The following is a 22,935-nucleotide window of genomic DNA, read 5'->3' as shown; positions in this document are numbered from 1 at the left end:
AATAATGCAGCTTTAATTGGGAAAACTGTCAAAACTTTGATCATTTTGGAGTGGCGTCACGATGGCGCAGTGGGTAGCACCAGCAAGAAGGTCGCTGGTTCAAGTCCCGTCTGGGCCAGTTGGCAATTCTTGCATGTTCTCCCATGTTGGTGTGGGTTTCCTCCTGGTGCTCCGGTTTGCCCCACAGTCCAAACACATGCGCTATAGAGCCATTGGATAGGCAGAAATTATCCATAGGGTATGAGTGTGAATGCACAAGTGTATGGGTGTTTTCCGGTGTTTGGGTTGCAGCTGGAATGGCATCATGTGCTGGATAAGTTAGCTTTTCATTCTGCCGTGGCGAACCCTGAATAAAAAAGGGACTAAGAGGACAAGAAAATGAATGAATGCATGCATGTATGAATGATCATTCTGGAGTGAGATGCTAACAGTCTAGGCTAAAAGTGCTCCCGGCAGACCGGGAAACCATCTGAATGAATTCAATAAAGGTGCAACTCAACCATTCAAGCAGTAAAATTAATTTTTTTTAAATTGTGCAGCTATGGGACACCATCTAAGGCCAAAAACATTGAGGGAGGACAAGAGAAAACTCTAGTAATGAATGTTCATGTGAGAGCAGTACCTGTAGGGTGGCACATGTCACTCATCGATGTACTCGAATGGTTCTGGGGCCTCGGGCTCCTGTTCCTCCTCCTCAATCTTGGGTCCGTGAGCTGACACCGGCTCCACCAGCTCCTCCTCCTCCTCACTGGTGTCTTTCAGGATGATGATGCCTCCCGTGTGTAACTGGGGACACGATGTGGACAAAGGAGATCGCTATATTACTATCAACTCTCAAGGACTTTCAGCTAAACAGGCTTCTGCTGGTATTAAAATCCACTGTGATGAATTGCTGAAGCTTTTATCACGGTTTACAGCACCATCACAATATTGACCTAAGCCGCAAAAATGGTTTCTTTAACAGGTAAAACAGATATACCGCGTCTCAATTCACTTACTTGTACTACATCCTAGTGTAAGCTTATTTTTGCTAATAATATTGAGCTGAAAATGGTTTTAAAAAGGTGCTGCAAATCTAGCCGAACTAAAACCGATAAGAATTTCTCCAGAAGAAAAAATACTATGGGAAATACTGTGAACAATTCCTTGCTCTGTTAAACATCATTCAGTAATTATTTGAGAAAATAAATGAGTTAAGGGCGAATAATTCTGACTTCAACTGTTGAGGGTTACAGAAAAACTTCATATGACTCTTAACAGATTCGTCACAATACCTTCTCTGGTTTGTTTATTTGGATCATTTTTTGAAATGGATGTGTTAGCACAACAAGAAAAATTGATTTATACAACTTTAATTTTAGCAAACATTAGACAAATAAACACCTTTATATATTGACTATAGGTTAAATTTGTTATTGAAGCAATAGTCAATATTTAAAAGTTGTGTAGTCCCAGGTCTATATACACACACACACACACACACACACACACACACACACACACACACACACACACACACATATATATATATATACATATATATATATACAACAGTTCTGTCTGGTTCTTGAATCTGATTCGCTTATAGCCGTGCAATATTTTGCCAGTAACATCACACAAAGGCCTCTTTACCCTTGACCTGTGTGTATTACTCCGCCCACAAACAGTCAGCAACAAGCAGAGAGACACTCTACAGTCTGACAAATATTACTGCTGTTGGACAACAAAATTTATTTTTGAGGGTTTCTTTTAGTGGAGAAGGTAGTTGTTTAGATTGCAACTATGCCGTTTATTTATAAGAATAGTGCCTATTTTAAAATATTTACAATTTCTGAGAGATCTCTTCAGCTGCCATTAACCTGCTACAGAGTAGGCCAAAGACGGTTGATGTTTTCTATCTACAAGTTGGCAACAGAACCGCATAAGCCCTTACGCTTAGAAGATTATAACAGTCTGATTTCTAACTACAGCTCATCAAATCATTATTAAACTGGTGAGCACACCTGCCAACACTCCCGTTTTTCCTGGGAGTATCCCGTATTTCAGACCAATCTCCCGCAACCACCCTGTTTATTATTTCTTCCGGAAAACTCCCATAATTTCACCTTCCTATTATTTGGGAAAAGTTAATTCTATTTTCGAACACTACACAGGAGGAATAGTACACAAATTGGGATGCAGCATTAGTGTGTTGCTCGACTGTAGAAAAATACTCAGATTACACAAAACTAACTAAATTAAATCAGGGCTAAAATAAAAACGATAAGCATAAGTTACTATGTAACATCTATTTAATGAATGAACATAATGACTTGCAATCAGGTTACGACTACGATTTTAACAATATTAGCCATCAACTAAGAAATAATCAAAGATTTCAATCAATATTTCAAAATGTTTAAGGCCAGATTAGCATGTTTAAATTTTTTTATTTAATTATTCAACTAATTGTTCATTACGGTGCCGAATACTTGGCGACCTAATTGATTAACCACTGCAAATACAACGTGAATATTCCCAAAGAGCACTCTAAACGTTTAAATAATGAATATTCATTCACAGTATTTTGAAGTGCCTATGATATAAACATTGTGCTTGTTCATTATCACGATATATTATTGATCATCGGCATGCATCTACACCTAAAACACTTTTTTTTTTTTTTACTAAAAAGCAAAAAGGACTATTTGGACTGATGCTAGTTGACCTCAGCAGCTCTTTGCGCTGTTTGTGTGGAGCCATTAGACGAGTGTGTGTTCACTTTGAAGTGTTCATCTTTTTTTCTAGACAAAAGCTGGTCAAGCATTGGCAGGCCTGAATTACACGAGTCGGACTCACAGGTTTGAAGGGCTGGTATCTGCAGCTGTCCGGCATGGTGAGCACCTTCAGCTGGGCGGGCAGGGCTCGGGCCGGGTTCTCCATCATCTGGAAGTTTGGCTCTGGCTCTTTCTTTTTTTCCTTTTCTTTCTCCTTCTCCTCGTCTTTCTTCTCTTTCTCAGCCTCCGCCTGTGTTTCCTGCAGATAAAGAATTCGTCAATGCAGCTCATAATTGGGTTTCAGAAGTGGTCTGGGATTTGGACATGCATGCTAGGACTGAGATATATCGACTGGGAGATATGAAAATGTTTAGTTTGTATGCAATATACAGGTAAAGTCAGAATTATTAGACCCCCTTTGAATTTTTTTCTTTTTTTAAATATTTCCCAGAGCAAGGAAATGTTCACAGCATGTCTGATAATATTTTTTCTTCTGAAAAAAAGTCTCATTTGTTTTATTTCAGCTAGAATAAAAGCAGTTTTTAATTTTTTAAATATCATTTTAAGGACAATATTATTAGCCCCTTTAAGCAATATTTTTCCTGATAGTCTACAGCACAAACCATCGCTATACAATAACTTGCCTAATTACCCTAACCTGCCTAGTTACCCTAATTACCCTAGTGAAGCCTTTAAATGTCACTTTAAGCTGTATAGAAGTGTCTTGAAGAATATCTAGTCTAATATTATTTACTGTCATCACAGCAAAGATAAACTAAATCAGTTATTAGAGATGAGTTATTAACACTATTATGTTCAGAAATGTGTTGAACTAATCTTCTCTTCATTCTCACCGTTCCAAAATTTGGGAAAAAATAAGCAGGGTGGCTAATAATTCAGACTTCAACCATATTAAATAAGAACAATGAGCATTAAAGAAAAAATCTAATTAATTTATCTGGAAAATATAGTAAATTGTCTTTTAAACATCAGCTTAAATGCCAAAACACGCATTCTTGTCTTTGCTCAATTTTAAAAAACTTTTTTGGTCCAGTTCAAATGTTAAATGCTATAGTTATTTCTCTTTACAAAATAACAAAATAAATCAGTTATTAGAGATGAGTTATTAAAACTATTATCATCAGAAATGTGTTGAAGAAATCTGCTCTCCGTTAAACAGAAATTGGGAAAAAATAAACAGGGGGCGAATAATTCTGACTTCACTGTATATTGCGATATGAATAATTTCACAAGATGACTAGGGCTAGACAGAATCTGCGGACACTTTTTTGCTATTTCTTCATTGTATAAATGATTGAATAAAATTAATTGTTGTTAAAGCTTCAATCTTTATAACCTGGTTTAAATTAGCTATAAATCTTCCTCATTCCAAGGTCTTAAAAACACATCCAAATGTAAATCTGTCGTGCTATTTTAGGGTGGCGACTGCACTAATCACGTGTTTTGCGGTGGCTGGTTATTAAAGGGTTCTTACACCTTTCCCCACTTCAAATTCCAGGACTTTTCAAGCACTTTCAATGTGCATTTGTATGCTTTTCCAGCACCTAATAACCACGCTTAATTACGTTTATATATATATTGTATGTACTTTTTCACATTTAAATCTATTGTGCTATTTAAAAAAAACTAAAACTGTTAAGCACTTTAGAGCATGAATTTATTGGGATAATTTACCCAAAAATGATTAAAAAATACATTTAAAAAAGTTTAGTTATTGGATGAAGTATGCTTTTAAGTTTGATCTCTTTCTACCTAAAGTTCATCTCAGGAAATGAGCTTACAGTCAGATTTTGTTTGGGTGTAGTCCCAAACTTTCATGTGCATTGTTTTTTTTTCTTTTTACAGTCATTATATTTTCGTTTCAGGTTTTAAAAAATGTCTATAAAAATCTTTAAAAATTAAGTTGTCTTAAAATTTCAGATGTTCAATAATCAAGTTAAGAAATGCTAATTCAAAACATTTCTAATAGGACATAATCAGTATTATTAACTTACAATTGTTAATAATTCAGTTTAACACAATTCAAATTGAGATTGTTTTGGCTTATTGTTAGCTCCATAAATGCACGCATGCGGTGAACATTTTGCAAAGAAAACTGGTCGCACGACAACAATTTATGCACTCGCACATATGCTCCCAAATATATTTGGGATCACATATTATATATGTAGGTGACATAAACAAAATTAAAACATATGTTGAGGTCACATAGACAAAATTGTGCAAGTACGCAACCAAAACAGTCACAATTTCAAGCCCTGCAAATTCAAGCAGGTTCAAGCACTTTGTCCAAAATCCAAGCACTTTTCTAACCTTGAAAACACTACATTAAAAATCAAGCATTTTCCAGGATGTCCAGCACCCGTAAGAACCCTGTTATTATAATCCCAACTCGAGATCCTGTGCTGTGACTATTGCAGATTCGCACATTGCCATATTGATGCTAAAATGATATATTGTGCAACACATACCACTTCCATCTTTTCCTCCTCTTTCTCTTTCTTCTCCTTTTCCTTCTTCTTGGCTTTAGCAGTGATGGACAGGACGGCGGTGGACACCTGACAGGAGAAGGTTATGACATGGTAAGTCATGATTTCTGCCACTTTTTTTGCCTTCAAGTAGAAATTCAACAAGCACACACAGACCTTCTCCTTTTCCTTCTCCTTTGGCACTTCCAGGGGTGGAGGGTAGGCAAAGGTGGAGGGTTTACAGTTGGAGCGATACTGCACCTTCGGCATCTGTTAATGGGACAGAAATTGCTCATCTCAAACTGAAAAGCTGAATAATAATAAAAAAAGTTTGATTATTTTGACTATGTTATTACTGAATAGTATTGAATAGTACAACTTAAAGGAGACCGATTATGCCTCTTTCTACAAGATGTAAAACAAGTCTCTGAAGTCCCTAGAGTATGGAATAAAATCACTGTCATAAATATTTCGTGCGTAAATAACATTCACGCATCCGTAGATATAAAATCGTAAAGGAAAACGGAACATACTCGTAATTTTCTCTTGTTTATTAATGCCTGTGACAGCAGTGACGTAATTTTGACAGTGGAGTGTCGCTGTTTGATTCGTACTCATAATCAGGACTTTGTGTTCGTGGTGAAACTGCGTTTCGTGTTTGTAAAGTACACCCATCGTAAATGTATCAATCATATACAAACAGACAAAGAAAATGTCATATCTGTGCCTGTTCTAATCGCAGGTTTTGGAATTGTACCTTCGTAAAATTACAAGTACGTTCCGTTTTCCTTTACGATTTTATAATTACGGATGCGTGAATTTTATTTACGCACGAAATATTTATGACAGTGATTTTATTCCATACTAGAGTGTATTTTGTGAAGTTTCAGCTTAAAATACCACACAGATCATGTTTAAACACTCTCTGAAACTGACCCTTTTAGGTGTTGATCCTAATTGTGGTATTTTGGTGACTGTTGCTTTAAATGCAAATGAGATTGTGCTCTTTTCAGAAGAGGGAGGAGCTACACACGCCTGTGTGTCAGCATAGTGGCAGATTCAAAACAAGACTAACGTCCAATGCTAATGAGGGAGAGATGGTCACAAGTGGGCGGGGCTTTCCTCCTCTGATGACACGTACAAAAGGGAGAATGTCAATCAAAGTGTTTCTGCAGACTGTTTAAATCAAGTCTGATTATAAACAATACAATTAATACACTTTCACCATTAGAAGCTGCTTATATTCACACTCTGCTTACACACAACTGTGTTTAAACCCTTTATAAATGTGATTTTTTTTATAATAGCTCCCCTTTAATGTCACTTGGACAGTAACTGATGTTAAAACTAAACACTGCAAGACAGCTGCTTTCCAGGAAAAGGTTTGCACAACCTGTGCCAGACATTAATGGCTTTGCAACTCATTGGATAAACAGGGATTAGATCCCAGAGACCAGACATCCTACAACAACCATTTCTCTTAGATATTCATGCATAGTGAGATCTCACTGTGTTGCAGTATCGCTTGGGTTAGGAGTAGAGGTGTCAAGTACATACTCTCTTTAACATTTGAGATCTGTTGAGCACGTTATTAAACGCTGATTGGCTGCTGTGTTCACCTCTTTAAAGGGATATGAATGAGATTGAGCATGTCATCATCGCTGTTCACCAAGCGTAAACGCGGATAGACAGACACATGAGCATTTGAAAGCCGCGTCTATCAGCTGAACAGTCAGCTCTGATACAACTTTAAATGTTCCAGTGTCCATGTATCTGTGTTTGCACTTGGTGAACATGTGGTGAAGTGATGACCTTTTCAGCCAATCACAGTCATTTCTGTTGAGCATGTGAACACAACGGCCAATCAGCAGCTTTTAAGGAACATGAAGCATTTACATTTCATTACTGATTGGTCCTGAAGTCAACTACCCTAGTTAGGAGATACTCATGTTTACCTTTAAATCCTTGTTGAGGCCAATGATGGCTGTGGGTGTGAAGGCCAGAGACAGGAAGTGAGAGAGTGGGAACCAGAACCAGAACTGTGTGAAGACCAGCAGACCCACCACAGACGGCATGTGTGTGTGGCCCGTGCGGGACTGGAGAGAGATCGTCACGTTACGACCACCTGAAAACAATCCAAACGGCAGAGTGTCACCAACCTGCCTTGTCCAAATGTGCAGTCGCAATAACAAAATGTCAATAAATACACAACATAGCAATGCAGGAGGCACAACTCAACTCCTTTGAGTTCAACTCCTCCAGAACACAAGCTAAATCTACATTGGGAACATTTAATAATGTGCTTGCAAAATAAAAAAAACCCTGAATAGACGGTAAAATGACTAGATTTGAATAGGATGGACCATAATGGCATGCAACCAATAAGTATTCATTAAGGGCGTCACGATCCTCCAAATCCTCGATTCGATTACATTTTCGATTCTAAAGTCACGATTCGATTCGATTTACGATTATGAATAATTAATTAATTAATGACCAATTAATTATTAGTAGCCTACCGTTTGAACTACCTGACCTGCATGGTCTTTGTTTTACCCATAAACAAATCATACAGTAAATGAATAAGGATAAGTTACACACATAATTACCACCTGTCAATCACTTTTTTCTGCGGGACTCGTGAATAGGCAGTGATCTGTGTCGTTATAATGGCGTCGGCAAAAAAGACGCACAACCAACAGGAACCAGCCAACAGTATCTGAGGTGTGCGCTAAAATGACTAAGTACTTGTGTGAAAGTAAAAGATGGAAGCAGTCTACTGACCCGCTGACTGCCTTGACCCGCTGTCTCGAGCGCATGACAATGTGTGTGCATCTGTATCTGTGTGTGAATGAGTGTGTGTGGTCACGTCATCCCAACCGTAATACGTACATAGCAGAGCTTGCAAACTGTGTTTTTTTTGTCGACAACACGAACGTTGTCAACATAACTCACTGGAAATCCAAAATACTTCCACACCGGCGACTTCATTGAAAGAGGAGAGGGTTTAAGTTCTGTCGACGGGTCTCCTGCGTCTGCAGTTTAACAAGCACTTCAACAAGCCTGTTTTTTTCCCGCTTGGCAAGCCAAGCTAACGTGACATGGGGGCGTGGCAGCATCGACGATTCTATTTTTTGATTCGATAATCGAAGTTGAGCATAAATTTCGATCAATTTAGATTAAAAATAGAAATCTTGACACCCCTAGAATTCAAATTTAATTTCAATTGTTAAGGTGGTTTTAAAAAATTCCTTCCTTAATTATTTGACAGGATTAGTTCAATTCTGTTTCGGTGAACCAATGTTCTGCAGAATTTACCTCTAACCAAGCCCAACACACTTGTAGCACATGGGAAGAAGCGTGAGGACTTAAGTTATGTGAATAGTCATTTTCGGAGTGTTTGGGAGTGATAGGTCGTTTATGAACGATATTGAATCTTCAATATGACTCTGAAACTACGAGTCCTCTCAGGGAGTGATTCGTTCATCTGTGCGTGCGCACATTTGTGCAGCTGGTATCATATATTTCAAGTCTTTTGAGTTGTTCATCGCGGAAAGGCAAAAGCCAATCATATGCGTTTAGAGCCGGAAAAAGAATTGATCCGTTCATCTCTCGAGTCCTCAATCGGGTCTGAGTCATTCGTTTCTCACGGGCCAATCATATGCGTTTAGAGCAGGAAAAAGAATTGAATTAAAAGGTGAACTAATTATCATGGCTCCTATCGACTCAGACTGTGTACATTGATTAAGATTATATGCGACCGTCAGTGTAACGTGAACGAATCATTGACATTAGAAGACACAACAATACCTTCATAGACAAAAAAGCAGGTAAACATTGAATTATTATTTTCTCCTTCTTATATTCTATTTAGGACTTATTTGTTGTGTGTTCAACCTTTTGGGCTAGTTGTAGATGTGTTTGGAAGCAATTTGTAACATTTTAATAATATTTTGGCAAATTGAACTAAATGAACGAAATGACTCGAAAAAAAGATTCGTTCATCTCGATGAACGAGACTCAAAATTCTGAGTCAGTTTAAATGATCCGAACTTCCCATCACAAGTGTGGGAGAGTTGTTGTTTTGGTTGTGAACAGCCATGGCGGTCAGGCAATAAAAGAGACAAGTTCAAAATTGCTGCTCTTACTTTGTAGCAAATTGGTGGCAAGGAACGATTAGCAATTACAGAGCTCCGCGGAAGTTATGAAGAGGGGAAGTTATTCAAAAGCTGGAAGAATAAGGTCGGAATATGGACTAGTGTTAGAGAAATTTAAAAGATTGCCATTAAAAAAAAAAAGATTGCCATTGCTGTGGCGCTATCAGGAAGAGCAAGAGAGACGGCGATGGAAATACTGGCTGATGATTTAAATAAAGAGAGAGGTGTGTCAACTTTACAAGCCTGATGATTTGTTTCTCAAGGAAGGAAAGGGCTGGACTTATGAGGTGTATACGAGCTTCGACAGTATTGTGAAAGACAGTAAAGTTTCCATGACAGATTATATAGCTGATTTCAAACACTATTCGCAAGTCTGTAAGTATAAAAAGGGACTTCATGATGCAGTCTTAGGGCTCTTTGTTTCTAAAAACGTGAGACACGGTGCTCAGAAATGGTTTAAAAAGATGCAAGCAATATTATGAAAGAGGAAGGCGACGCAGTGGCGCAGTAGGTATTGCAGTTGCCTCACAGCAAGAAGGTCTCTTGTTCGAGCCTCGGCTGGGTCAGTTGGCATTTCTGTGTGGAGTTTGCATGTTTCCCTGCGTTCGCGTGGGTTTCCTCCGGGTGCTCCGGTTTCCCCTACTGTCCGAACACTTGCGGTGCAGGAGAACTGGGTAGGCTAAATTGTCCATAGTGTATGAGTGTGAATGAGTGTGCATGGGCGTTTTCGCTGTGTAAAAACATATACAGGTTAAGTTGGCGGTTCATTTCGCTGTGGCGACCCCTGATTAATAAAGGGACTAAGCCAAAAAGAAAACAAATGAATTATGACAGTGATGTAATAACGGGACCATTAGAAATAGGTATGATAATGAAGATACATTGCATAACTCAGGATTTTCTGGACGAAGACACAATGGGTGCCTCCTCCGCCATGATATAGTGGTCAGTAAAACCGTTGTATTGCCAATTTTGAACTATGAACAGCAGCTCAAAAGGGTTGCCCCGTCTTCTGATTGCTCCACTGCTTTTGGACCTGACAGTGATGAGCTGTGCTGCATGTGAACGTTAAAGATCAGCATTGACGTACACGACACTTCAAAAGATGCCAGCTTAACGGTCAAACATGTAATACTAATCGTCCAGACCTTTCCTTCCAGAAATTAATTCCAACATTCAATTATGATTGAATAACCCTGTTCTATAGAATTACACCCTGCCTAATTCTGGATCTGTATTGTTAATCCATATACAGTATTTCAAGGCCACACAAGTGTGATGCTAATAAGAGCTGGCCCAGATGTGCACCCGTAACGTCTTGATTAACAATTGACAACCATTCCTGTCGAGGTGTACAGAACATGGAGCCAAAACAAGATTGAGCTGCTAAGATGAGATGATATGAAGGTCGAGGGCTAAAGGCGAATCCACCCTCCGGCTGCCTGATGGGCAGACAATAGCAGGAGTGAGGGATGCGGAAATGTCCGAAACAACGCACTTTAAAAGACGAATGGGGTTTTGGAAAGGCATCATCAGTTTAGAGGATGGAGTTGGCTCTGAATGAAAGGCACCGTTGAATTATTAGACTGCACGTTTCCTGTTGGCATCTGCTGCAATGAGCATATGAGAAATTATGGCCTGTATTGTTTATTTTGACTACAGTGACTTAAAACATGACACGATTTGCGACAACTAAAAATGCATGCGTCTGAAGGCTCTGCCAAACCAGGCCATGAATCACGCTGCACTGAGAAAGAGTTCAAAACGTTAGCGGAGGGTCATCATTTCAACATGAACGCAAATGTTTAATTAGCTTTAAGAGCTCTCCACTGTTCACTGGGATAAAAGTCAATATGTTGGGCACATTTTAAAGGGATATTTATAGGCATGCTGTTAATTTATACGCCCACAGGTTATCTGAGATGTAGTTGTGTTTTGTTCTTCGGCAGTATATTAAAGAAGATATAAACAAAAACAATGGTCCCAATCTATTTCCTGTTTAACATTTTTAATTTCTAAAGCTTCCTACTATCCAATAAGAGTCATATATTGATAAACAATGTTATGATAGGTGCTTTAATGTTAAGTTATGATTTAATTGCTGTGCTCACACCAGATGCAGTAAGCTCGGATAAATCGTGCTATTCACGTGTAAATAGATGCGTGAACATTGTGTTTACTCGCTTCATTCGCGCATCAAACTCACTGAGCAATAGACATGGATTTGCAGGGCTTCTGTCTGCCTGGTGACTGGGCAGTCATCCAACATGGATTTTATTGAGAAAATAACGTATGTGCTTTAGGAAGGCTCAAAAACAGCATCATTTGGAGTCGTGCTTGAGTCCACAGGCGGATCAAGATCCGTGTTAGTTTCGCTCCTTCAGGCTGTTCACTCTCGCTATTAGGGATGTGCGCAATTAATCAATTACTCGAACACATCAGCGATGATCGAGCATGAAAACGATGATCGATTGGCTCTACAATTAAACTACTTTCATTCTTAGTGTTAAAATGGCATTTTAGAATGAAAAGGATCCACATCCACACCGTGTTTTACCTAGCATTTCTGAACAGCCCTCCGTCCGCTGAAAACGCACATCACGTAACCACATGCACACAGCCACACACTTTTATTCACTCGTCTGAGCTCCGGAGAGCAGTGCACGTCGGACAGCTTATCAAGGATTTACCACTGGATATCGTCTCACTATAGTTGTTAAACGTGATATTCAGACACAGAAAGTTCCGGGAGTCTCTATGCATTTGCGGGACTCATTATGCCCGCAAATGAGTGATAATCTCATGTAAATCATGCGTCTCCCTCCCAGTCCTCAAATAAGTTGCGCATCCTTCTCACCCTCGGATCATACCTGTAAACCCTCCCGTTTTTTCCCGGGATTCTCCCGCATTTTAGAGTTCCCGTATTTTCAGTGTTTCTCTGAAGGGTGACAAGAAACATTAAAGAGCCGAACCTCTCTATATGCAACCCATACCGGCGAACCACCAGGGGCCGCCCCTCGCTCTTAAATGCGAGTCTGTTCTGTGCTTTCTCTTTGTTTAGGCACAAAAACACTTTGAAATTAATATAAAAACGGCGCGATTCCCTTTCCTTTTAAAATACAGGTGCCTTCACCCTTCCTATGCAATCCTCAAAACAGTCATATAGCGGTGCGTGACTGTCAGCTGACGTGATCCACAGTGATAAATAGACGCCGTTTCCCAAAAGGATTCTGTACACGCGATTTGAGGCGGAGCGAAAGTCTGGGTTTTGGATGCGTGTTTAAACAAACATTTACACATAATTAATAATAATAATATCTAAAGATGTCGATCTTGGCGTTTTTACAACTAATTTCGGTTTTAAATGAGCATAAACAGTTAGGAAAGCAGTCGAATGCCTTCATTGTATTGTAAGATGTGTGCATTTTTAAAGTGACACCTGTTATTTTTATGTAATCAAACGAAAAAAATCTAAATAAATTAATCATTCATTCGTTGCTCTTTAATCAAAATGTGTAAGTTATACAGTGAAGAGACGGCTAATGAGATTTGATAGCTCGATTCTATTTCATTATAACAGCTATTAATTTTAATAAGCCAAATTGTTTGCTAATGTATTTGCTGCTAATGTATACTATTTATTTTTTCTTTTGTAAATAACAATAATAAAACATATTACTTACTATATAACTGTTTATTTACAACGAAACGGCTCCAAATGAACATATTTAGTAATTTGGGGATTTTTTTAAAGGAGGAAGGTGGGCAAATCCCTTATTTTCACATCCCACTGTTGACAGGTAAGCCCCAGATCCCTCCTCGCTCTTCAGACACCCCTTCGACATCGCCCAACCCTAATCTACATTCATATGTGTGAAGCTGTTGCATTGTCAGGTGTTTGTTACCCAATAAATGTATTTTGTTTATTGAATTGTTCTGTAGGCATTTTTTTTTCTAAGCATAGCACAAATCGTATCATACCTTAAAACTGTGATGCATACCGAACTGTGAGTAGATTGAACCGTTGCACCCCTTATATAAATGTATTAAAAACATCTGATATATAACAAAAATCTGTAAACGTTATATTTGATTTACATGCATCATTTACCGTAGAATATTTTTAAAAAATGCCTAATAAACATTTAAATTAATGTAAATACGTTTGTCAGATGTAATTAAGCCATCGAACAAACCAAATGAAACAGGCAAAGAGAAATATATAAACAATGAAACAAACAGCGATGTTACAGCAGCTCATGGATATCAACTGATGTATTAATTCTGCTGCTAACTTCATTGTACACATTGATAAGATTATTTTAAATAGTGCAGGGATTTGTAAATATCCAGTTGGTGTTAGAAATCTTGCTGTGCATTTATCTTTTGCTAATGCAGATGCAGTACAGTATACCCAAATTCATTAGCTGCAGCGCTAACTTCAGATCAGATCTTTAGGATGTGACATCACTCCAGAGTTCTAATTCAATTTCTGTAGGCAAAACACTTTGGTACGTGTCATATATTCATAATAACCTGCTCTGGGATGGTGCTATAGCTGGGGGCAAGAGCATTCTGAAGGTCCTTCAATATAAATAGGCAATCTCCCTTGGGATTGAGTGAATGATATTTGCCTGTAGTGACATGAAAACGAGCCGCTATCATGTTTCTAATGCCACATTCTTGTCACGATGCTATCAGCATTCGGTCATATGGCTGTAAACGGACCTACCTGCCTTGACATGAATTGGAAGGTTCGTTTTCACCCACGCATTTTGCACTGAACACGCAGAGTGTAATGAGACGTTTCCATAAGAAACAACCAGTGTTGGGGAAGTTACTTCATAATAATTAGGTACTTGTTATATCATTACAATTTAAATTATTATTCTTAGTTTCTCAACAAGTAGTTTGATCACTTGAATAAACACTAATCCACATTAATCCTAATGCATAAACAACAGGGATTCAATAACTAACACTTCATTAAAAATGTTTACCATGTTTCAGACATTGGCATACATTTAAGCTTTGTGTTTTTTTTTTAGGCACGTAGAGTTGTCGGACAAATCAGCCATGTGATAGGCTGAGGACAAAAAAAGAAGTAAGACAATATGTGTGTGTGTGTATTTAAACAATAAATAATAATAGAAATAATAAATCTAAAGAATAATAACCAATATTCTTTATATAAATATTTATTATTGGCCACATAATTTAAGTTTTTTATTTTTTATTTATCAGTTTAAATGTTTAACAGTTTAATAGTGACCTTAATAACGTTTATTAGGTTTATAATTGTCAGGACAGATCCACACCACCACTAGATGGTGCTACTAAGGCTGCATTTCCACAGCAGATCTTGATGGTCAATTCCGATTTTGCGGCTGTATCTGATTTTTTGCTGACCTGCTTACATCATCTTAAAAGTGACTCATATCCGATCGTCTACATTTACACAGCACACGGCAAAGGCGCAATGACCAGGAAAAAAAATAGAGCGGGCGCTGACTAACAGCTGATAACTAAAGAGTGCTCTTTTCTCTATTGCTGTATGTAATCTTTTGACAAGCTGTTTCACAATAGTTTATAGCTTTTCATTAAATTCCGTGTCTTTGCCTCGGAAAGTCGACTTCTCGTGACAGTTTTAACTTTGTTCTGGAGGCTGAAGTCACGTTCTGCTGCCACACTGGAGACCGGAATCACTAGCGCCACTTCAGCCAGCGGTGACAAAGGAGACGAAAGAAAAGCAATCGCCATCAGCTGGACAGGAGTGGGAATTACAGTTAGCTACAAATTACAATAGATCACCCGCGGCATAATCCGTCAAAATGACGGATCACCTTCAGATTTTTCCGTCCCTGCTGAAAAAAATTCGTCAATGACGGAAAATATTCGGTTAACGGCTAATCTAAAATTAGTTAAAAGTTATACCCAAAATCTAAAGAAATAAAAACCATGTAGGGGCGATGTATTTTGTGTTTGTTTGAATGGCTGAATCTACATCCTGTTTTGCTTTATTTAGATGTGTTTAGTCTGTATTGCATCAATATTAAGTCAAACCTCCACAGAATTAGTTTGAAATCAAACATGCCAAAGTCTAAATACACACCAAAAGCCATAAATAAATCATGTACAAGTGTAAATGTCATCTTAAGGGACTCTTTTGGTCCTAATTGTGGCGATTATGCTTTAAATGCAAATAAGATTGTGCTCTTTTCAGAAGAGGGAGGAGCTACAAATGCCTATTTGTCAGCATAGTGGCAGATTCAAGACTTATGCTCTATGTTAATGAGGTAGAGATGGTCACTAGTAGGCATGTCTACCATTAGAAGCTGGTTATGTGCACACACTTCTGACACACAACTGTTTAATCCCCTTATAAAAGTGATTTCTGCATAATAGCTCCTTTTTAAAGTGAATTAACTGAACAAACATAGGAAGCAAAGAAAAGTGCATCAGTGTTTGCATCTGGACTCTTCATATACTGTAGTTTCCAGAAACCTGAAATATCCATATCTGGTACTGACCTGCATCCAAAACGCCCTGAGCCAGGATGGCCCCAAATTTGGCCATGACATCATCATGCTTGTCATTGATCACCTTTGAGTAGAGCTGGCGAAACTGGTTCACCTATGGATGCAGAAAAGACTCCATGACTACTGCAGACAGACTTTTTACATGAAAGATTTGATTAAATGAACACACTTTCATTTTAAAAATGGGGATTTGCCACAGAAAATGACTTGGTTTTGTAAAAACAGTTAATAGTTTTCATTCCCAGACTTTTTTTTCTTCCGCCAGGCACATAAAACACGTGGCCAGCGGGAGTCAAAGTGTGCACGCTCTGGATGTTTAACAAATGAGTGCCATTATTACAACTCCAGCTCTTTATTACACCATAAAACAGGGATTTCAAATCAATTCTGCTTTCATGTGGCCGTAAAACATACAGCCGGGTAATAATCGTGTGGTGAAATTGAAGGAAAAATCAGCCCAAGAAACAAGCAAATGTACCGTGACTACAAAACCACACTGTAGAAAGACAAGAGGTGAATATTTATAGCTTTGAAATCTATAATAAACAGTTCAATGACAGACTATTGTTCATTTTTTATTCTGTGTGGACTCGTAATAAAGCCCACTCCCTCTAACTAATGTGCATGGATTTAAGTCAAACCTCATTGGTCCAACAAGCAGTCCACAGTATTGTATAATACAAATAATAATCATGATTTGAAGATCTGTGCCAAATATAGACCTGGCGATGACTGGAAACTTGGAAAATATTTCTAGTTTATACCATATTCTGCTGAAATTCTTGATTCGGATTGTCTGGAAGATGGGCAATAAGTTCAGTACAAAATAATCCAGGCTGATGTTATAACAGAATAAAGCATTGACAAGCCGATGTTAATAATCCAATTCAGAAATCCTTGCAATGCAGTAGCTAACATGTTACTAGGAGCTATCAGACATGCCAGTGTCATTTACATGCACGCATAATCTTCTGCATGTGTACTCTCTCTCTCTGTGATTGCTGGTAAAGTGCAGAAACAAGCATGTCATGATGACAATTATATGGTATATGATTATACTGCACTGCAAAGAGAAAAACTCATTTTGACTAGTCTATATCTTGGCAAATGACCACAGAACTAGCGCTGGATGATCGACAGCATTTTGAATGCACTTTGTGTTGGGCTTTTCTGCGTCTCAGGGGAATTTAGGTAAGGAATAAAGTACATCCAGATGTTTGTTATTGCAGAAAAAAGCAAGACTAAAGGGCTTTATTATCCGAAAACCACCGCCTGAATGTACTTTAGCCAGCTTATTACATGGCTACTTGTCACAAAATGTGATTTTGATTATGAGGATTGTAAAAAGCGCAATACAAATGCACTTAAATTGAATGTAAAAATTGGACAAAACTTTGTTCTGAGCCGTAAAAAGGCAAAGCTGACAGAGATGAAAACGCCTGAATGGAGCATATACTAACCTACACATTATTCAGTCACAAGATGGCACCAAACAGTCACGGACAGCAGTGTGCATATAGATAAGCATGTGAATGTATTCAGTGATGGTCAAGATGACTCCAAGTACCCAGATTAGCCTGTGCTGTTCGATTCAGTGGTTGTTATCTGGGAATATCATACCTTAGAGCACGGGTTCCCAAATTTGTAGTCTACGACCTCTAAAATAACAATGCCAATGAATTGCGACCCGCACTATCATCTGTAGTGGTTAGTAATGTACAAAGCTTGTGTGCAACGGCGCACGAACACCAATAGGTCTAAGTAACCGATCCACCAGAAAAGTAATAATAATCAAAAGGCTGATGGCTTTTTATTTGCATGCTTTTTTAACGCAACTATTAACTACTCATTTTACCTTGTGTAGGTTATAGATAAAATAGGTTCATTCTGATAATTTAATAAAATAAATTAGATTTTTTGAAATCACCAAGTGACGCCCACCCTCCTCATTGTCCTGTGACCCCCACTTTGGGAACCACTGCCCTCAACTGACCAATCAGAATCAAGTATTCCAGACAGCCCTGTAATGAAATCCTTGGCGATCTGTTGATTATCACTTACATATTATAACATTTATTGGAGGGGGGGGTGCAAACACCAAACTAGCACTTACCTTCGGACAGGTGACCTCGGTCTGCTGGATCATGATCAGAGCTGAGGCGATCAGAGCGCCCTGTCTTACGTAATTGACCGGGTCATTGGTCATGGGCTCCAGGAGATTGATGGCCTCCTGTTGATGGAAATCATCTTTGTGAATATGGGAAAAAAATCCTGACAGCCTCCAAATTAAACCACCAGTTCACCAGCTCCCCAAGTATCCCATCATCCTAGATTATTTAAACTTTTGAGAGTTCAAGGGGACACACTACAGTAGAAATAGTCCTGATAAAGACAAAGTCCTATTAAGTTTGTCTTTTGAGAACTAAAGTGGCAGTCTTTTTAGAGCTTTTCTATCACGCTTGGCTTGATCGAGCACACGCCTTTAAAAGTTGTCTAGATGTGGTCCACTGAAAATAAAGGAGAAACAAGCATGTTTTGAACCACCAAATTTAATGAATCTGTAATTTGGACGTTTTAATTATTGAGCACCACTGAAGTCCACTATATGAAGGAATCTCCCTGCAAAATTTTTGCTGAGCTGAAAAAACCAAGAACATCTTTGACGTCCAAGCAAATTATAAGCAAATATTTATTCTGAAGGTAAACTAATCAATAAATTGACCAACTAATGGTTCGGCTTTAGTCAGCGTAAGTTCTGATCTTAAAGGGATAGTTCACAGAAATTTCTAAGTAAGAGTTCTTATGCAACTGCCAGAGTTCTTAGCAGGTCTAGAATATATGATCACATCACCCCAATTTTATCCTCCTGCTTGTTAAGTTTCGTATTGATTATAAAATATTGCTTCTTACCTATAAATCTTTAAATAATCTAGCTCCTGCTTATCTAACCAACTTTCTGTCTCGCTACAATCCAACCCGCTCTTTAAGATCTCAAAACTCAGAGCTTCTGGTAATACCTAGAATAGCAAAGTCCACTAAAGGAGGTCGAGACTTCTCATTTATGGCTCCCAAACTCTGGAAAAGCCTTCCTGATGATGTCTGAGGCTTAGACACACTCTTCCAATTCAAAACTAGATTAAAGTCCTGTCTTTTTAGTATAGCATACACTCAGTGCATCACTTAGCGGTATGATGCATGAATGTGCTTCACACATCTCGTTTATACACACTTTGAACAGCAGCTACGCTAATTATTCAGTAACACTTTACAATAAGGTTCATTAGTTAATGCATTTACTAACATGAACTAATCATGAACAACACATGTACAGCATTTATTAATCATAATTGAACATTTACTAATACATTATTAACATTCAAGTCTGTGCTTGGTAACATTAGTTAATGCACCATGAGTTAACATGAACTAACAATGAACAACTGTATTGTCATTAACTAACGTTAACTAATATGAACAAATACAGTAGTAAATGTGTTGTTCATTATTTGTTCATGTTAGTAAATGCATTAAGTAACATTAACTAATGAACCTTATTGTAAAGTGTGACCAATTATTCTCTTTATTCTCTATTTCCACCTGGGGATACTCATCCCGAGGCCCTTAGAGATTATGCTGTGCCACTGATGCAATCCAAGATCTGTGAAGAGATGATCCCAAGGTTTCCATAATCCTGGACCAGGCCGTATCATAAGCAGATAGAGAGCATGCGTCTGATTCCTGTGATGCTCCGGGGACAAAAAAAGTCTTTGTTGACATCCAGCGTTCTCCAGTCCTTGTTGCCTAGACTGCAGCTCTGTAGAAGACATTTGGCCAGAGGAGAAATGGTCGTGCCCAACTGAGCCTTGTTTCCCTCAAGGTTTTTTCATCTTTCACTTTCGCCAATTGGTGAAGTTTTTCCTTGCCGCTGTCGCCACTGGCTTGCATAGTTCGGGACTTGTGGAGCTGTGCATTGATGGATTTGCTCTTCAGCGTTTGGACTCTCAGCAGTGAATATTAAACCACACTGAACTGAACCTAAACTCTGAAAACTAGACTGACACTGTTACAATTCACTATAATCTTCTATGTGAAGCTGCTTTGACACAATCTACATTGTAAACGCGGTATACAAATAATGGTAAATTGAATTGAAATTTAATTCTGTAATCATTTACTCATCCTCCACACTTGTACCAAACCTGTTTGAGTTTCTTTCTTTAGTTGAACACAATTGAAAATACACTGAAGATCGTCAACAACCATTGACTTCCACAGTATTCATTGCTCCTAATAATGTCAAAGGAGGCTTTTGCATTTAACAAAAGACAGAAATTAAAATAAACGTACAACTATTTGAGTGAGCAAATGATGAGAATTTTCATTTTGGGGCGAGCAGTCTCCTTGAGGCTGAAAGTGATACCATGCTTTTTGAATAACAAGTACACTGAAAACAGATCCCGTAATAGCAAATCTGGCACACAGATAACTGAAAGCTAAGGTAGCATTACACAACATACAGCATCTCATTATGCATACTTCTGCCATCGAGTCAGCAGTTGTTTCATCCTAAATAAAGCGGTCAGTGTATGTAGGCTGAGTCTGTCTGACAGATGGAGCCCAAAAAGGGTCGAAGCAACTGTACTAAGCATTATATGTGGCGTCCCAGCAAGAGCACAAATTATAGTGCAGTAAAAACACCCAGGTATATAAATCACAGAATTGGTGACCCATTTTTAAAAAAAGTGTGGGAGATCTTGGCTTTAAAGAGAGTCTGATTTCCCAGCATCGTCACAGAATGACTGTATTTGGGCACCTGAGAGGGATTTGGATTAGAGTTGTTAGAAGTTAGATGGTCAAGACCAATCTTCATTTTGCAATTTTTTTTCCCAGCTCAAGAGTCGAGTGGTAAATGGCTAGGACATCGTCCAAGGTTTTCCCAATTTAATCTCATCTCCACTCAAGTGGCAAATGCGCCATCTGTGACTCTTCCACTGGTAATGCAATTAGTTGCAGAACCAACCTGAGCATGCAAAAGAGCCAATAACATCACTCAGGAGTGCTGTAAGATGGCTCAAAATGCTCTCTCCTGGGTCCAGCTCAGCTGCCTCATGGGCTTATTCAATCATTTTTAGCCAGCTAACATTTAAAAGTCACATCAGACCTCCAGACTGTGACTAAAATGGTCACAAATGCAACAACACCACCACAAATTGGGTGGAATAATGGTTGTGCAACCTATCCAGACATTAATCTAGATTTAAATTAGCTAGTATTTCTGTTTACAGCCATACCAGCTTCATTGGCTATTGCATTATTTAATAAAATATAACAATAATAAAGAAAAAGTTCACTCAATAAAAAAAAAGTTACAGCAGAATTTACTCTCCCTCATGCAATGCTCAGGGTATAGGACTTTCAGACTGTCATATGAACACAGTCGGAGTAGTTTAAAGTGTTGTTTTTATATTATTTATTACTTGTTAGATGGTTATCAGCGATTAGTTTAGTTATACTCCACTATTTATGTATCATCTTGACTGGCAGCTACTCAGATTTGAGAAACTTTATGAATATCATAACATTAAATCATATAGCGGTTATATGCACGGAGCATGATTGGAGAGAGAGGAAATTATGGGGAAATTTCATATTTGGGTGGAACTTTTCTTTTAACAATAGTACATTTTAATTTAATAAAAAATGTAAAAACTAGAAAAAATAACTAAAAGAATCGATAAATGACAGCTTTATAAAGGATTATTTAACCAAAACAGGTTTGACTCATTTATTTAGGTTAAATTGTGCTTCTGACATCACTCCAAGCAATTTTTGAGGACATTTGTTTGCTTGTTTTAATGATAACATACACAAAAGGACAACTTTCATACACTTTTATTAAGAAGTTAAAGATACTTTCAATAAAAACTGTAAAGGCTTTTCCTGGGTGCACTAATCTATTATATTACCTTTTCATTTAGTCTTGAAACAATATATTAGGAAGAGCAAAAACTAGAAAAAGGTCGACACCTTGCATATACTTGCTTGTGTCTTGATTTAAAAGAACACATGCATTTAGATCCAGAAGTTTTCATTTACTGTACATTACGTGATAAAGGGCTAAAAGGAGTGTGTCATTTGAAACGGTGCTAAAAATGCACATGGTAGCATTGATAAATTGCTGTATTATTCAACCTAGCCTCATCTGACTTTGTATCTTGTTATTTGGCAAAATTAAGCAAACAGAACTGTGAGAAATTAAGTTGTAACTGCTGGCAGGTCAAACAACTCGCACTTGTGAGCCATAAAGCTGCAGTTCTGAGAAGAAAAAAAAAATCAAAATTGTGAGATTTGAACTTTGCATCTTGCAATTTTAGCCTAACTAAATGTTGGAAACGTGATTGTTAGCCTGTAAGCTTACATTTGAGAGATTTTTGCACTTCTAAGAAAATATCTGAATTGTGAAAGGAAAAACTCAGTATTATGACTCTTTATGACTTTGTTTAAAAGTCTAAAAAACATCAAAAAGACATCTTACAGATGTCAAATAGACATCAAATAGTAGACGTCAAGTAACAGACATCTAACAGACATCAAATAATTGACATCTAATAGACATCAAATAGAGATCTGACATCTAACATATCTAACAGACAAAATCAGACATCTTATAGACAATCTAATATACATAAAATAGAGATCTAACAGACATCTAACTGACATAAAATTATAGACATCTATTAGACATCAAATAATAGACATCAAATAGAGATCTAACAGACATCCAACAGCTATCTAACAGACAAATAATTGACATCTAATAGACATCATATGATAGACATCAAATAGAGATCAGGCATCTAACAGACAGAATAATAGACATCTATAAGACATCAAATAGAGATCTAACCGACATCTAACTTACAGATAATTGACATCTAATAAACATCAAATAATAGACATCAAAAAGAGATCTGACATCTAACAGATATCTAAC

The 22,935-nt window shown here is 37.8% G+C and overlaps 1 protein-coding gene across 5 annotated transcripts in view; it reads right to left on the bottom strand.

Annotated features, from left to right (window-relative positions):
* Positions 1 to 22,935, bottom strand: part of psmd1 (proteasome 26S subunit, non-ATPase 1) — a 198,210-nt gene that overhangs the window by 113,759 nt on the left and 61,516 nt on the right. For 2 of the 5 annotated variants that reach the window (NM_201184.2, XM_017353144.3), the window contains exons 18-24: positions 18,055 to 18,171; positions 15,933 to 16,035; positions 7,201 to 7,370; positions 5,423 to 5,515; positions 5,249 to 5,335; positions 2,839 to 3,015; positions 623 to 786 (exon numbers count right to left, since the gene is read on the bottom strand). The exons of 2 other annotated variants lie outside the window; for them this stretch is intronic. In NM_201184.2, coding sequence (NP_957478.2) covers positions 640 to 786; positions 2,839 to 3,015; positions 5,249 to 5,335; positions 5,423 to 5,515; positions 7,201 to 7,370; positions 15,933 to 16,035; positions 18,055 to 18,171 — 894 coding nt within the window. In that variant the 3' untranslated portion in view covers positions 623 to 639. Of the gene's footprint in view, positions 1 to 622; positions 787 to 2,838; positions 3,016 to 5,248; positions 5,336 to 5,422; positions 5,516 to 7,200; positions 7,371 to 9,161; positions 10,082 to 15,932; positions 16,036 to 18,054; positions 18,172 to 22,935 lie in introns of those variants that run through there. One more of the 5 variants, XR_012397389.1, reaches the window with a different exon arrangement.

The sequence above is a fragment of the Danio rerio genome, chromosome 22 (assembly GCF_049306965.1).
Source record: "Danio rerio strain Tuebingen ecotype United States chromosome 22, GRCz12tu, whole genome shotgun sequence".
Taxonomy (NCBI): Eukaryota; Metazoa; Chordata; class Actinopteri; order Cypriniformes; family Danionidae; genus Danio; species Danio rerio.
This window is presented reverse-complemented; position numbering and strand designations above follow the sequence as displayed.